Source organism: Anabrus simplex, chromosome 13, assembly GCF_040414725.1.
Source record: "Anabrus simplex isolate iqAnaSimp1 chromosome 13, ASM4041472v1, whole genome shotgun sequence".
In the NCBI taxonomy this organism is placed as follows: domain Eukaryota; kingdom Metazoa; phylum Arthropoda; class Insecta; order Orthoptera; family Tettigoniidae; genus Anabrus; species Anabrus simplex.
This window is the reverse complement of record NC_090277.1, coordinates 95,733,556-95,747,831: the sequence shown is the minus strand read 5'-3', so window position 1 is coordinate 95,747,831 and position 14,276 is coordinate 95,733,556. Positions and strand designations below refer to the sequence as shown.

General features: G+C 39.9%; 1 protein-coding gene across 3 annotated transcripts in view; it reads right to left on the bottom strand.

Moving 5' to 3' along the window:
• The window catches only part of LOC136884714 (exportin-5), a 34,307-nt gene that overhangs the window by 14,895 nt on the left and 5,136 nt on the right, over window positions 1–14,276 (bottom strand). Inside the window, exons 2-4 of one of the 3 annotated variants that reach the window (XR_010861416.2) lie at window positions 13,098–13,401; window positions 12,963–13,020; window positions 10,248–12,753 (exon numbers count right to left, since the gene is read on the bottom strand). Coding sequence is in view for 1 of the 3 variants with exons in the window: in XM_067156997.2 (XP_067013098.1) it covers window positions 13,099–13,401 (303 nt within the window). In the remaining 2 variants the exon portion in view is untranslated. Of the gene's footprint in view, window positions 1–10,247; window positions 12,754–12,783; window positions 13,021–13,097; window positions 13,402–14,276 lie in introns of those variants that run through there. The other 2 variants (XR_011018898.1, XM_067156997.2) reach the window with 2 other exon arrangements.

The window sequence follows — 14,276 nt, the reverse complement described above, 5'->3', positions numbered from 1 at the left end:
TTTTCTCTCACTTGAAAAATTTGGTTACATGGAGTTGGATTTCATTTGATTACTATGATTCAATTAGAGAAACAGAAATGCAGTTGGATTCAGAAGACACAGGAATGTTGGTTTTGATAATAATATTAATGGCCAGAGAATAAAGCAAAAAGAAAAGTTTGATGCTACTGGGTGCATTTACACAATAAAACACAGCCATGACTTTAGAATATCTTTGCAGACATAACAGAATATTTCTATAGTGGATCCTTAGAATAGAAGGTCACTACCTTATGAATCTTCTTGACTCACCCTTTTGTTAGATTCAATAATAAATAATAATAATGTTATTGATTTTATGTCGGAATAACTAATTTTACGGTTTTTGGAGATTCTAGATGCTGGAATATTGTTCAACAGGAGTTCTTTAATGTGCCAGTAAATCTACCGACACGAGGCTGACGCATTTCAGCACCTTCAAATACCACCGGACTGAGCCAGGATCATTTTTTTGCAAGTCGCTTTACGTCACACAGACAGGTCTTATGGTGACGATGGGACAGGACGGAGCTAGGAGTGGGAAGGAAGTGGCCGTGGCCTAACTAGGTACAGCCCCAGCATTTGCCTGGTGTGAAAATGGGAAACCACGGAAAACCATCTTCAGGGCTGCCGACAGTGGGGTTCAAACCCACTATCTCCAGAATACGGGATACTGGCCGCAGCTATCGAGCTCAGTGAGCCAGGATCAAACCTGCAATTTGTTAGATTCCTTCAGCTAATTCTTGTCATGATTTTTCTTTGGCATTCTTGTCTGAATAATTGTCCAGAATTTACTTACAAAGAAATTCATCCTTTACCACCATAAAAAGAGGTTGAATTCGGAATTGTCCTCTATTGCTCATGTTGTACGTTGCAATAAAATTGAAAGAGACTCAATTTCACAGAAACACATTTCAATTAAATTTTCATAGCTTTGAAATCATAGGCAATGTACTCCATAGGTGCATGGATTTGAATTTCTAATTTTTTAAAATTGAATTCTTATTTCATGTTTCTTTGGTGTGCAACTTTCCTGGGAGTGGCTTTTTGCTGGTACAGTCCACGCTGAAATAATAATTTTTCTTTTTTGCTAGCATTTTAACATTGCACTCACACATCAAAGGTTTATGGCAGTACAAGGATGGGAAAGTGTTAGGATTGTGAAGGCAGCAGCCACTGCCTTAATTAAGGTACAGCTCCAGCTGTTGAAATAATATATATGCACAAGTTTTTGCCAGACATGCCATTAACAACTTAATTAATTAATTAATTAATTAAAATTAATTTTCTTGTTTTGTGTCCAGACATATAATTAGAAATGGCAAATGAATCATGTGAGTAAAATCTTATAGTAACAATTTATCTACAATTGTCAGAGATATAATACAGTGGAACACTCTGTAAGAGAGACCTTAAGGATCCCAAATATGTAACTGATACTCACTGGGACTGACACAGGAGGACAATTAGTCAGATAAGCTACGAAATAACATTAAGAAAATAAATGTACACATCTCAAAACACAAAGCAGGTACAACAGCACAGCACAACAAGACTCTGTCTCAACAATGTATGTTTAGTAATTTTAGAGAAGCACCCCTTGCCATATAAGTAATACAATTTAAAGCTTCAAAGGGAATCTCTCTATTAGTGTTAGATAAGGAACATCCTAAAGTCAAGGTAGGAAGAGAGAGGTCGGTGAGGAAACTGGAAAAAAATTGATCAGGTACAAGTATAGCGTGAGAAAAATGAAACTGGCCCGAAAAATATTCATAAGACTACCGTGGAAATGGCCCTTGTTAATGACCTGGAGAACTGCCCGTCACAGGAAATGCTGGAAACTGCAATTCCAATGCACCAATCGGTTGCTGTCACAGGTCTGTGCATCTCCCGCATGCTCTGTCCGAACTATATTGCTGCGTCATTATGTGTGAGTGGAGCAGACGTGTTTAGTGACCATTTGAATGCAACACAAAATGGTGCTCACGATAAAACAGTGCATGTTCATTGTCGAGTATTATGCGAAGCACGAGTCGTGGAAAAACTGTGCGGGAACGGTTAGCGCAACAGTTTAAGTCTGCAAGTGTTTGAGCAAAACCTCTGCAATAGAAAATGTTGTGGCTAAACAGGCTCTGCAGTAAATAAAAACCTTATCTAAAAAGAGTTCTGAACACCAGAAAACATAGCTCGAGTGAAGTGGAACGAAGTCGGATAAAATCTGAACGCTGTTTATCTGTGCAAGTGGGAATTAAGAGATCATCATGTAGAAACATTATTATAAACAAACTGTCTGTATCCTTACAAATCCATCAACTGGCCACCTCGATCACCTTATCTCTCTCCCTGTGATTTTTACTTGTGGGGCATTTTGAAGGGTCTGGTGTACTCCATTTATCCTCACACACTGGAAGAGCCACAAGAGAACATTGAAAATGCTATTCCTCCTATCCCTCAGGCAGAGCTGCTACGCATCTCAAAGTTTGACAAATCGAGCACAGCGCCGTATCAATGTCAACAGCGGCCACTTCCAGCATCTTCTGTGATGTTCATTAACAAAGGACAATCCCGCATCAGTCCTACTGTAAATATTTTCCGGGCCAGTTTTATTTTGCCAGCCGGTATGTGGAAGCCACAATAGGTCCAGCTAGACACCCTGCCATCGTCCATGTCTCACTATTGGTGAACAAGACACACACAGATAATGCACCAGAACCATGAAAATTATATCAACATACAAGATTTAGGAATAATGTCAACCAACGATCACTGGTGGTGATGCAAGGGCCAGCCCCGCGGTGTAGGAGTAGCACACCTGCTTCTTACTGGAGACTCCAAGATCGACTCCCAGCAAGGTCAGGGAATTTTACCTGGATCTGAGGACTGGTTTGGGATCCATTCATCCAAAATGATTAGAACTGAGGAGCTATCTGATGGTGAGTCAGCGACCCTAGTCTAGAAACCAGAGAATAACAGCCGAAAAGATTTGTCGTGCTGGTCACGACACCTTGTAATCTGCAGGCTTTCGGGGATGTTGCAGCATGGAGGAAACGAAGATAAAGTTGGAATTCAAGAGGACAATTGGGGCAAATATTCGTTTACAGGAAGGGGAGTTAGGGATTGGAATAACTTACCAAGGGAGAAGTTCAATAAATTTCCAATTTCTTTGCAATCATTTAAGAAGAGACTAGGAAAACAACAGATAGGGAATCTGCCCTAAATACAGATCAGTAGTAATTGATATGATTTGATTATACACAGGGATCAGGAAAGTAAAGTGAGGACAGGAACCAACTACCCTAATCCACAATTTTCACCTAGAGTCAAGTGGGAAAATTATGGTGATGTTTATATCAGTGAACGTGTCCCCAGGGTTGTTCTGCTTGGTTTCAGTTAGACTTTCACTTTCGAACAATTGATTGTGCGAGTGAAGGGAGTACCATACAAATGCGAACAATTCCTGCATACGGTATTTTTTTCCTTCAAAATTTGATGGCAAAAATTCTGGATGCAGGTATTACAGTGCCCCTGACAAACAGAAATCTGGAAGTTGGCATTTTCCCGCCCACTCTGTTCTCGCCACAGCAGAGAAGCGTGCTGTATACATATTGCATCACTTGTGTGGCGTCAGTTTAAGGTCGTAGCACATGTTGAGGCGAACTTGTAAGAATTCTCATTACAGGTTGTTCACAGCCAAAGAAAAGCTCCACATTATTGAAGAAACAGAACAAATTACTAACTGGGCAGCAGGGAAAAACTACGATGCGGACGAGAGTTGAAGTATGTGACCAGAGGAAAAATAAAGCTTGTCTTGAACAAACTGTAATCACTAGCCATTTTGCTGAAAAAGAGCTGAATAGGAATATATGTGACTGGAAAGAGACAGTTCGATTGTGCAGCCACGAGTGAAATGTGTCGAATGAAAGCTAAATTATGGAATATAAGGCTAGCTGTAAATGTCTCACAGTGTTTCTTAATGGAAAAACTTCAGTTTCTGTAGGAAAACTAGAATACACTACGGCTCCCAACCAATAACGAAGAAAATAATTTAATAATATATTCGCTCTAGAATTTACAGCATTCAACATATATATTGAATTTCAAATATTATTTTCAAAATTTCCCCTCCTAAAATTTGGGTGCAGGGATTATTTGCTTATACACAGAATTGTATTTGTGCATACATTTGATTCCTGGATTCTGACAGATCTTGATATTTCATACTACTAGACACTGCAAAAAAGTGGATTTCACAATATAACTGTGATTTAAGACGTGGAAGTTCCTTTTGAGACATCTGTGCTGCAGACCTCATCTTAAACAACAGCTGTCAGTATTAAATTATTGAAATCGTTCTGGCTAACTGAAAACAGATCTCTTCAAGTTCTGAGAAAGTTGAAATTGAGTAGCAGGATGATAAAGAAGTATGCAAAACAACATATCAATATTGATACATGGAACTAACAAGATTACTGTACATTGTAACAGCATTGATAAACTATTATCCGACAACAGAAAACTTAACAAGGAATTGCTCAATGATAGAATGACAATGGACACTTGTTTTTCCATACCCCTCTTCCACAATTTCAGCAATATTTTGTTAGCTCCCAGCTGGTATTAACCCTTTAAATGCCGCGTTTTCACAGATGTATAAATACCGTGTGCTGATTTGTTTTCACACAACTTAGCCTCATTCTACATCAAGGCCCTCAGTCAATTCTCTCTCCTATTAGTTCCACTGAAGACATTTCTTACACATGTACTCTCTTTCTCCTTAGAAACTGTAAATGATTGGTTCTACAGACTATTACACAACAGTAAGCGAGTCTACTTCCAAATGACAGCAACTCAAACAGCTGCAATATGGAACTATAGTTCTATTAAAACAACATGCGTGTTCCGACAACTCCCAGTGTGGTAGTAAGAGGTGGCAGTTACTATGGCAACCAGTACACGCCTCCCGTTTAAGCCAATCCCAGTTATACGTGAGCTCTCCCTTTTCCTATCCCCTCTGTGTTAAAGCTCCATGAGGCAGCTGGTCCGAGTTCCACATTGCCGATTAGTATACCGTAGCACACGTGGCTGGACTATATAACAGTGTCTGCTTTGAGTGGTATCATCATTATCTGTACAGTGTGTTTTTGAAATCAGCTAAATATGTATAGTGCTGTTGTGTTCGTCTTCGTGTTAAAAAGTCAACTCTCTCTCCTATTAGTTCCACTGAAGACATTAGGTTACATTCCTTACACATGTACACTCTCTTTCTCCTTAGAAACTGTAAACGAATGGTTCTACAGACTATTACAAGACAGCAAGAGAGTCTACTTCCAAATGACAGCACCTCAAATGTCGAATAACGGACCATTTATATTGAAGTGTATCGTTATCAAGACTGGAATTTTAGTATATGGTAGTGTAAATGTTAGATGAAACATGTGAGATTTTAGAAATCAAGAATCACGACCTGCAGTTAGAATAAATAAGGTTTCTTTTGTGCTTCAGATTTCAACAAAACAAGGTCCCATGTCTAATGATCACAGGTTTCAAGCCATTTGAAATGACAAGATGAAAGTCAGACTTTTACCCATCACAACTCTCATTTCAATTATAGCTGGCATTTTAAATTTTGCCAATGCCTATGTCAGGGTCCGACCGATTTCTCTTCTTTATATACACACAAAAAAAAGCATTTGAAATGACAAGATGAAAGTCAGACTTTTACCCATCACAACTCTCATTTCAATTATAGCTGGCATTTTAAATTTTGCCAATGCCAATGCCTGACCGATTTCTCTTGTTTATATGTACACAAAACTTCCACCCTCACCCGAATTTAAACTCAGAATGTTGAGCAGGCCTGTCAAAGTATCATTCTGCTGCTGAAATCTACCTAAAAATTAAATCAATCATCCAGAGACAGACTGATAAAAGCCTGTGAGGGAGGGGAATGGGGAGTATATCTTACGATATTTGAGCTGAAAAAATTACTGCTGAACCACCTTGGAATAATAGCAATGATATTTAATGTTATTCTAATGCTCTCATGATTCCCGTACATGGATATTATTTTCCGCAACACGTAGTGCCAACGCCACCTACGATCCTAGGTGGTGCTGCTAGTGCAAAGCGAGAGGTTTTGATTGTGACTGTAGTAACTCCAGCCAGATCATGTGGCAACACAGCGCTCCCGCTCCTTTGCTCAGCGCCACGTGCTGCAAACTGTCAGAACACGGATGTTGTTTTAACAGAACTATTAAAAAGTGAGCACGTAGTGATGCACAGTATCGACAAGAGCATTACTATGGGGTAGCTCTCACAGCAAACCGTTTCTTCAGCCATCAATAAACAATGATGCACTCGGAAGACAATCATCATACATCTATACTCTTCATATTTTTTCTTAGACTTCACATGGCGTGGGCAGTCATTGCATCCTCCTTGTTTGACTGAAAAATCCATACTTGCATGTTTCATAAAACACATGCTTCGGGGAAAGCTTCTCAATTTTATCTTCAAGTGAAACATCTACCCTGGAATGATAAAATACCCCAGAAATTATAACCGACCATGTTTCATACCTACTTCATTCCAATTCTCACCTATGGACACAAAACATGTATGCTGCATAACAAGGCTAACTGTAAAATCCGGTCAACAGAAATGAAATTCATCAGAACAATGAACCAAAAGACCAGAAAAGACAAGATTAGAAATGAAGCAAACATGAAGGAGGCCGAGCTTTTAGGAAGATGCAGGCTACAATGGTTTGGACACGTTACGAGAACAGCAACGATACTTTGACAGAGAAGTGAAAGGCCAGTAGGGAGGCTAAGGAATCGATGGATAGACACAGTGAAATTGGAGGTCAGCAAGAGGAATGTCAAGTGGGAGGACATAGAGGAACAGAAACTATACTTTGACAGTAAGAAGCGACAGTGCTTGTACACCACACCCGGGAAACTGGAGCTGGAAAATGATGATGCCCTTCAGACTCAAGTTCATACTTTTTACACACCTGTTAAAAAGATAATTCCTGGTCCTCTGACACGCTACAATCCTGCCGTACTTCGTACCTTTTATACAGTAATGTGCTGTCTGACTTTAAAAAACCTCTTGTGTTCAATTATTTAGGCAAACTTAGATTAAATACTACAGTTGTCCCTTTTGCCTCAACAAACTTAATAATGACTTGCTCAATCATAACATTAACTATCAAAGAAGTAACAGTATATTACATCATTTTGTAAGTGCATCTCCCTCAAGAGATTCCATGTACATCAAACTGCAACCTTAGCAGGCTCACTTATTTTATACAAGAACTTCTTCACTCGTGTATAGCTGTTATGTTCCAGAGCATCTATTACCATGATTTCCGCAATGACTACTTATGGTTAAAAAGTTTACTGTGTAGGATACAGCAGATCCTCTACTGCCTGACAGATTATACAAAGGAACAGTTACCTAAAACACAACAAAATCAGTACATTATTTTGATGGTGTAGTACCTCGGGCTGAACTTTGAGTTTAACATTAGAATCTTCCAGCCTAGAGTACCCCTCAAGACACACTGAAAAATCTGAAACAGCCAGCTTTGATTATTCCTTAAGGAACAATTTTCTTCACACATAAATTGCTATTATGTAAGAAATAGTAATTCATTGATAACTTGAGACATATAGAGATAGATAAATAATGGGAAGGAATGAACAAGTGACAAATCAAGTCACGTACAGAGAGGAATGTGAACACAATGGAGAGGGAACAAGGACAATCATGAAAACACTAACAGACGAGGACAATTTCTACATCATCTTCCATTCAATTTTATAAACTTCACTGACACTTCCTGCATCAAGACTGAGGATCTGTTACGATGGTCATTTAATGAGTGTTGATACTCCCAGCTTTATCAGGATGGTCAGCATCAAAATTAAATCAGCGGACATTATGAATGATCTTCCGTTTTTATGCTGGATGTGAGAGATAAGAAAGAAAAACCAGGTAAATACATGAAAAAGGAAAAGATACTGAATACAGAAGGTACAAAACTACGAACACAACTTATATTCACCCGTCGAGTTGCTTTACTCTTTCGTATTTGTGTTCTTAGACTTTACACCTGTATTCATCTTTACCTTTTTGTCTCTTCCTTTCTCCCAGATTTATCTTGCTTTCTTCTTCTCTACACTTCCTACATCAGACTTTCAAAAGTAAAAATAATCGGGAGGTTGTTTCTTGGCGGCATATCCTGATATGGTATGACACATCATTGATTACGTAATTTTGAAGAATATTTAACACATTATACTACTCAGTTATGTAATTTCTCTTATTAATTAATTGATCAATTAATAAATACTGCATGTATATGAGTTTTAGAACACACAACTCTTTACTGTACCTGCCTTAGGCCTCTTCATAAATTACTGAACTAGATTTGTGCTCAAAGCACTGGTCTTGCTGAATGGGTTTTAAGGTAAACGTCTTTCCAGAATTCTTTTTCGGGAAGATTTGATCTGAATCGGGTTTTAGTCCTAAATATGCTTTAAAAAAATACAGTCAGCATTGCTATGTGGAAATAATAAAATAAAAAGCATAACGTTAAGAGGTTCTGCCATATTTAAGAACACCACCAGGTGATTGCATGTCTTGTCAGAGCCCAATGAAAATCAATGCTCTTCAGCTATTTGAAGAACGAGGAAAAACGTGGGATTTTCAAAAAATACAGGAACACTAAATATGTTCTCAAATTCGGGATATAAGTCTCTGCGATCAGGAGAGAGGGAGGAAGGATCAAAAATAAGGAGTCTCCTGTTTAAATCAGGGGAGTTGGGACATCTGCTACATCAATACTGAAAATCCATCAATATGGCCTCCTCAATGAGCGTTGATTCCATCATCCTTATGAAGCTGGAAAGCAGAAACGAGCTTGTCGGGGACTGAGAAGAGATGGATGTAAAAGAAATGGAATTGACAAGGAGAGAGTCCATATATCTATCTGAACATGGCAGTAGTGGAAGCTGTGGAGACTGTCCTTTTCCTCCTGCGTTTTCATGTCTGTCCTTCTCTCCTCTCTCTGTTACTACCTACTTCCACTTGAAATACATTCATTACACTCAGTACCGGGTAGTTTTGTGCAATTCTCAGGACCAGAACAAGTTTGAATTTTCCTCTATTGTTTCTTAATATTTTAAACATTCTGCCTTTCCTTTACAAGTTTTATCATATGATTGTAAAGTTTTCCTTTTTCCTTCGTCAACCAATTATTATTAAATATCACACCTAATCCTTCCATCGTCCAGGAGCTGCGTAAGTTTGAATAAGTAAATGACTTACATTGCCAGTAAATTAAATCTATGCTAATATAACATTTGGAAATTTAAAAAATACCTTACACTCTGTATCTCAAAAGAACTGACGATAAGTGATTTGGCTATGAAACTAGGAAGACCATTCTGTAAATACATGAAAGATACACTAAATTTCATACATTAAAAAGTTCCTGGTAGCGGAAAAGACTAATGCTATACACGTGTAAATATGTAAATTATTTCCTTCTTAACGAATATATTATACATAAAAAGCCTTCAGTCAATACATTTCGTATTTAATTTGATCACCTTTTGTCTTGAAGAGTACTCGTCGTTAAACATCAAAACTCCTTCACTATACATGATGTATCTAAATTCCTATCACACACTTTAAGGTCTTGTAGGAGAGAGCAAGTAGATACTATTTTGAATAGGAACCTATGTCCAGAAATGTACGGTTTTCCTATTACAAGCAAAACACCACCATGAGTTTAAATATATTGCATCTGCTGTGACGAGCGGAGTACATTCATTGCTGTTACAGTGCTTCTGCGCCCACTTACAGGAATTTATGAGACCCTAGTGGAGTTAAATGATCTGCTTCCACAGGTTATGCCAGTGGTGGATGCTGAACTGCCAGAAGATGATAGACAGGTACAATGATGATCCACTGCATTATGACCACCCTGATCCAGGAACATTTAGCGTGCTTGGAGTGGAGAGAGTAACATGCGACGTGTTGGTAGCATGGTATATATAGGGGAAGCCTACAGAAGTGTCTCTGGTATCAGAATGGGAAAAGCGGCAACTCTCTCTGTATTTGACAGAGGGCAAACTGTGATAGCACGGCCCCTTGGTACCAGCGTCTCTGGATTGGCAAGATTTGTGGGCTGATCTTGCGCCATTGTTGTGAGCGGTGCAAATAACGATGCATTGTCCACCCTTGTGTTAGCAGAGGCTCACTGATGCCAGAGGTCAACCGAGGCAGTCGCGCATTGCTTGGAGCAACTGTGAACCACGGGTTGAGAAATCGCCTACAAATACAATGGTGATGACAGGCCAATGTTTCTCAGTACATGGTTCATTGAACACTGCTCCGCATGGGACTAAGGAGTGGACAGCCCAGTCGTATCCCAATGCTGGCTGTACTCCACCAAAAGCAGTGCACAAGGTGGGCACAAAATCATTGCCACTAGACAGTGGATAATTGGAAAAGGGTCATTTGGGCTGATGAATCCCGATTCCTTGTTCATCGTGTGGCTTCTATCGACGACTATGGAACATGGTTGAACGGTTGAGTGGAGATAGGCTGGTGGACGAGATCTGATGATCTGGGAAGTTTTCATGGGACAAACCCAAGCCCATTATTCTGGCATACAAACCCCTATCAGCTATCTGGTATTTGGGCATTACTGGGAACCAAATCCATCCACTTAAAATGTCAACAGTGATGGTGACATCCACTTCCAACAGGACAATGCTCCATGCCACACCGAAGGGACTGATTCCAAGAACATGATAGTGAATTTGCTTTAATGTTGTGCCGCCCAAGAAACCCAATATGAAAATGAAAATCCACAGCCTGTTTCCAGTCATTCGACCAGGTCAGGAAAGGAATAAATAAAGCCCCCCATTTAGTGGCGAGGATAGGAATTGTGCCGGCTGCCGAAGCCTGTCGTACTCCTCTGGGGCAATGATTAATGAATGAAAGATGAAATTAAATTATTTTGGAGTGTGTTTCTGGAATAAATATGACAAGTAAAACTGGAGTACCTGAAGAAAACCCCGTCCCGCCTCCGCTTTGTCCAGCACAAATCTCACAGGGAGTGACCGAGATTTAAACCACGGAACCCAGCATTGAGAGGCCGGCGTGCTGCCGCCTGAGCCACGGAGGCTTCCCCAATATGAACCCCATTCAAAATTTGTAGGTTGAGTTGAGAAAGGTTCCTGCTACATCACCACTGCCCAGCAATGTACTCCAACTGGAGGACCTGCTGTTTCGGTTGTGGAACCAGATACCCCAGGATACTTTCTGCCACCTCGTTGAAATGGATGCCTCACTGACTGGCAAGAGTTCCGAGGGCAAAAGGTGGTCGCTACATCGTATTAGGTAGGTGGTTATGATGTAATGGCTCACCTATGTACAATGTTTGTGTCAAAGTGGGTGGTTACCATGTCGAGCCGTGGACATAGAAGTACTGCAACATCAACGTGCATACTCCACTCATTCAAATGGATGGTGATGCTGTGGTTTTGCAGGGAAATGGTACGTTACCCAACATGGGTTCCCATACAAAATGTTACTACTCGATCACCTCTACAAGCCCTCAAAGTATGTAACAGGAATTAAATATACAAGATTAAACAAACACGTTTCAAGGCTAACTGCAAATTTTACACATCTGGTCCTACAGTGCAGTGCAGAGAAAGTACAAATATTTTTGCAAAAATCAGCAGTGCTATGAGCACACGATTAGACTGTGTTTATTTCTAGTCTCTAAAGTTCTGTGAGACTAAAGTATGATGTCCTGTTTCTAACCATGAATAGAATAAAAGTCTGTCAGTATGAAACAATTTTGCCCTAAAATAAGTTCTTTAACGAGCCATTAACTCTTTTAGCATTTAATGCCCCTTACATTAGGAGCTGCCTGGCTGAGGCAGTAAAGGTGTTGATTGGTTCGCCCAGAAGGACGTGGATTTGATTCCCAGTCAGGAATTCAAAAAATGTAAGAAACAAGATTTCTCCTTCCACAGATGGACATGGTCCCGAGGTTCACTCAACCTACACAAAAAAAATGTACGAGATTCATTCCAGGGGACAAAGGCAGTTTGGCGTAGAGCTAACCACTCTACTCCACCAATTGCCAAGGTCACAGATAGTGGAAGCTTTTACCTCCCACCCCTTCTAGGGCCTTCATGGCTTGTACGGAGATGACTTGCTTTTTGCTACACTTAAATGCTGGGATTACATCTCATAACCTTTGAAATAAGAGACAAACATCTAATCAGCTGTGTCTTCAGCTAACAACAAATCATTTCAGATTATAAGTTTCACTGAAAATGTAAACACTATCAATATTCCCAAAACTTGTGCTTGACCCTTGAAAATACCAAGGATTTGATACACCTGCAAAGAAAAATCAAAGTAACGAATAACTGTATGACCAGATGCACACAAATATTTTAACTTCTGACAACAAAAAAATTCACGGAACTCGTCCCTCACAAAATGAAAAAAATAGAGAACATTCAGCCTTGAATCTTCTCCGTCAAACCTCAACTACCGTCTCTGTGATGTTTCTACCTTGCCTCTGCGTCTCCATCTTTGGTTATCTCTCCATAAAAGTATATTTTGTGCTCAACACAAACGTGACAGTACGCAGACACACTTGAAACACTCGCTTAAGTCAGCTCTTCAAGAATTCTAAATAAATAAAACACACAATTCAATGATTCTTTTATCACATAATCCATGGAATGAATAAGCTACTGTCAAGTATTAAAGGACAAAAACCAAAGATTATTTCATTCTGCAAATAAAAATGAAGTAAAACCTCCATGGTAAGAATTTTCAGTTTTCTTCCAGCAAAATATACATATAAGAATGAAAACAAAAATTAAATGCATATTCACTTTATGCAACTGAAGAGAGGACTTGATTGGTCCAGAATAGACAGAAGGTTGCAGCTCTCTGGAACACAAAGAGGAACAATGAGAGCAAAACCAGGTGATGACAGACGTCTACAGGGCGTAGGCATGTGTATGTACCTTAGGAGCGACTGGGTGAGAACATGGGACACAGAGTTTCGTCGTCTTTTATCTGCTCGTCAAGGGGAATTTGCTTAGGTCGTTCGGTCATCAGTTGCAGACGAGGGAGGTCGGCGATAGACACCTCCTTGCGGAACAACTGCCCCACGCTGCAGCCAACCAGCTTGCTCGCCACGCGTATGAAAGCGTCCCTCTTTGACTTCTCTATCTTGGAACCTGGTGGAACTGCCACCTTGTTGGCTAACACTTTGTCGTCCAATTTCTTGACGTCAGCCTCCACACAGCCTGGGATCTGCATCATCACCTGCAACCAGATCATATAGGGTTAATTGATAACTCGCTACCTCAATAACTGACTGGATTAGTAATTTATAATTTTCATGATCTGTGTTGATTTTGCAATTTCAGTAGAAAAGGACTTTTATTAGGAATCCACCTAATCAACACTATAATAACACTGTACACAATATCTTATCCTATTTCATAAGTAGTACCAGTTTCAGTCACTGTGTGACCATCTTCAGCTACACACACAGTACTGCCATAAGTTCTGTCAGTAAAATCTAAACGCGCTGTAGTATGGTAATGGTGAATGAAGAAGCACGACAACACTTTACGTCGTCGTCCACAAGATCACCTTCACGACTTCGCCAGTAACCGGCTTGCAGTGTGACAACAGCAGGCAGCAGTGAAAGATGCTCACGGCCCAAGTAAGCACACCGATACAACACACGTAGCAATGGGCAGACGCTTACCAGACCCCCTTGAGCAGCTAAGGTGACCAGTAAATGCTCTCCCAACATAAGAGACTTCAAATCACGCTCATTGCGTCTTATTTTCTCCATCCATGATCTTGAACTCCCAGTAAAAATGAGGACACCTGTTTTCGGCTTTAACCATTATTTTAAAAGAACTGGATATTGGCCTCTACCTATAAGCAGCTTCAGGCGTGATCAATCCTGTTTGAAATGTTACTACTCCAAGTCAACTACAAAATGTGACTTCTCGTACACGACTCACGAGTCCATGCAAGAACGAGATTTAATTAATCAACCTTAATTACCTTCTTCATTCCAATGAATATAATAATCATTTTTATGTATAGCTTCCTCTGTGGATCAGTGGTAGAGTGTCGGCCTCCGGATCCCAAGATAGCGGGTTCAAACCCGGCAGAGGTAG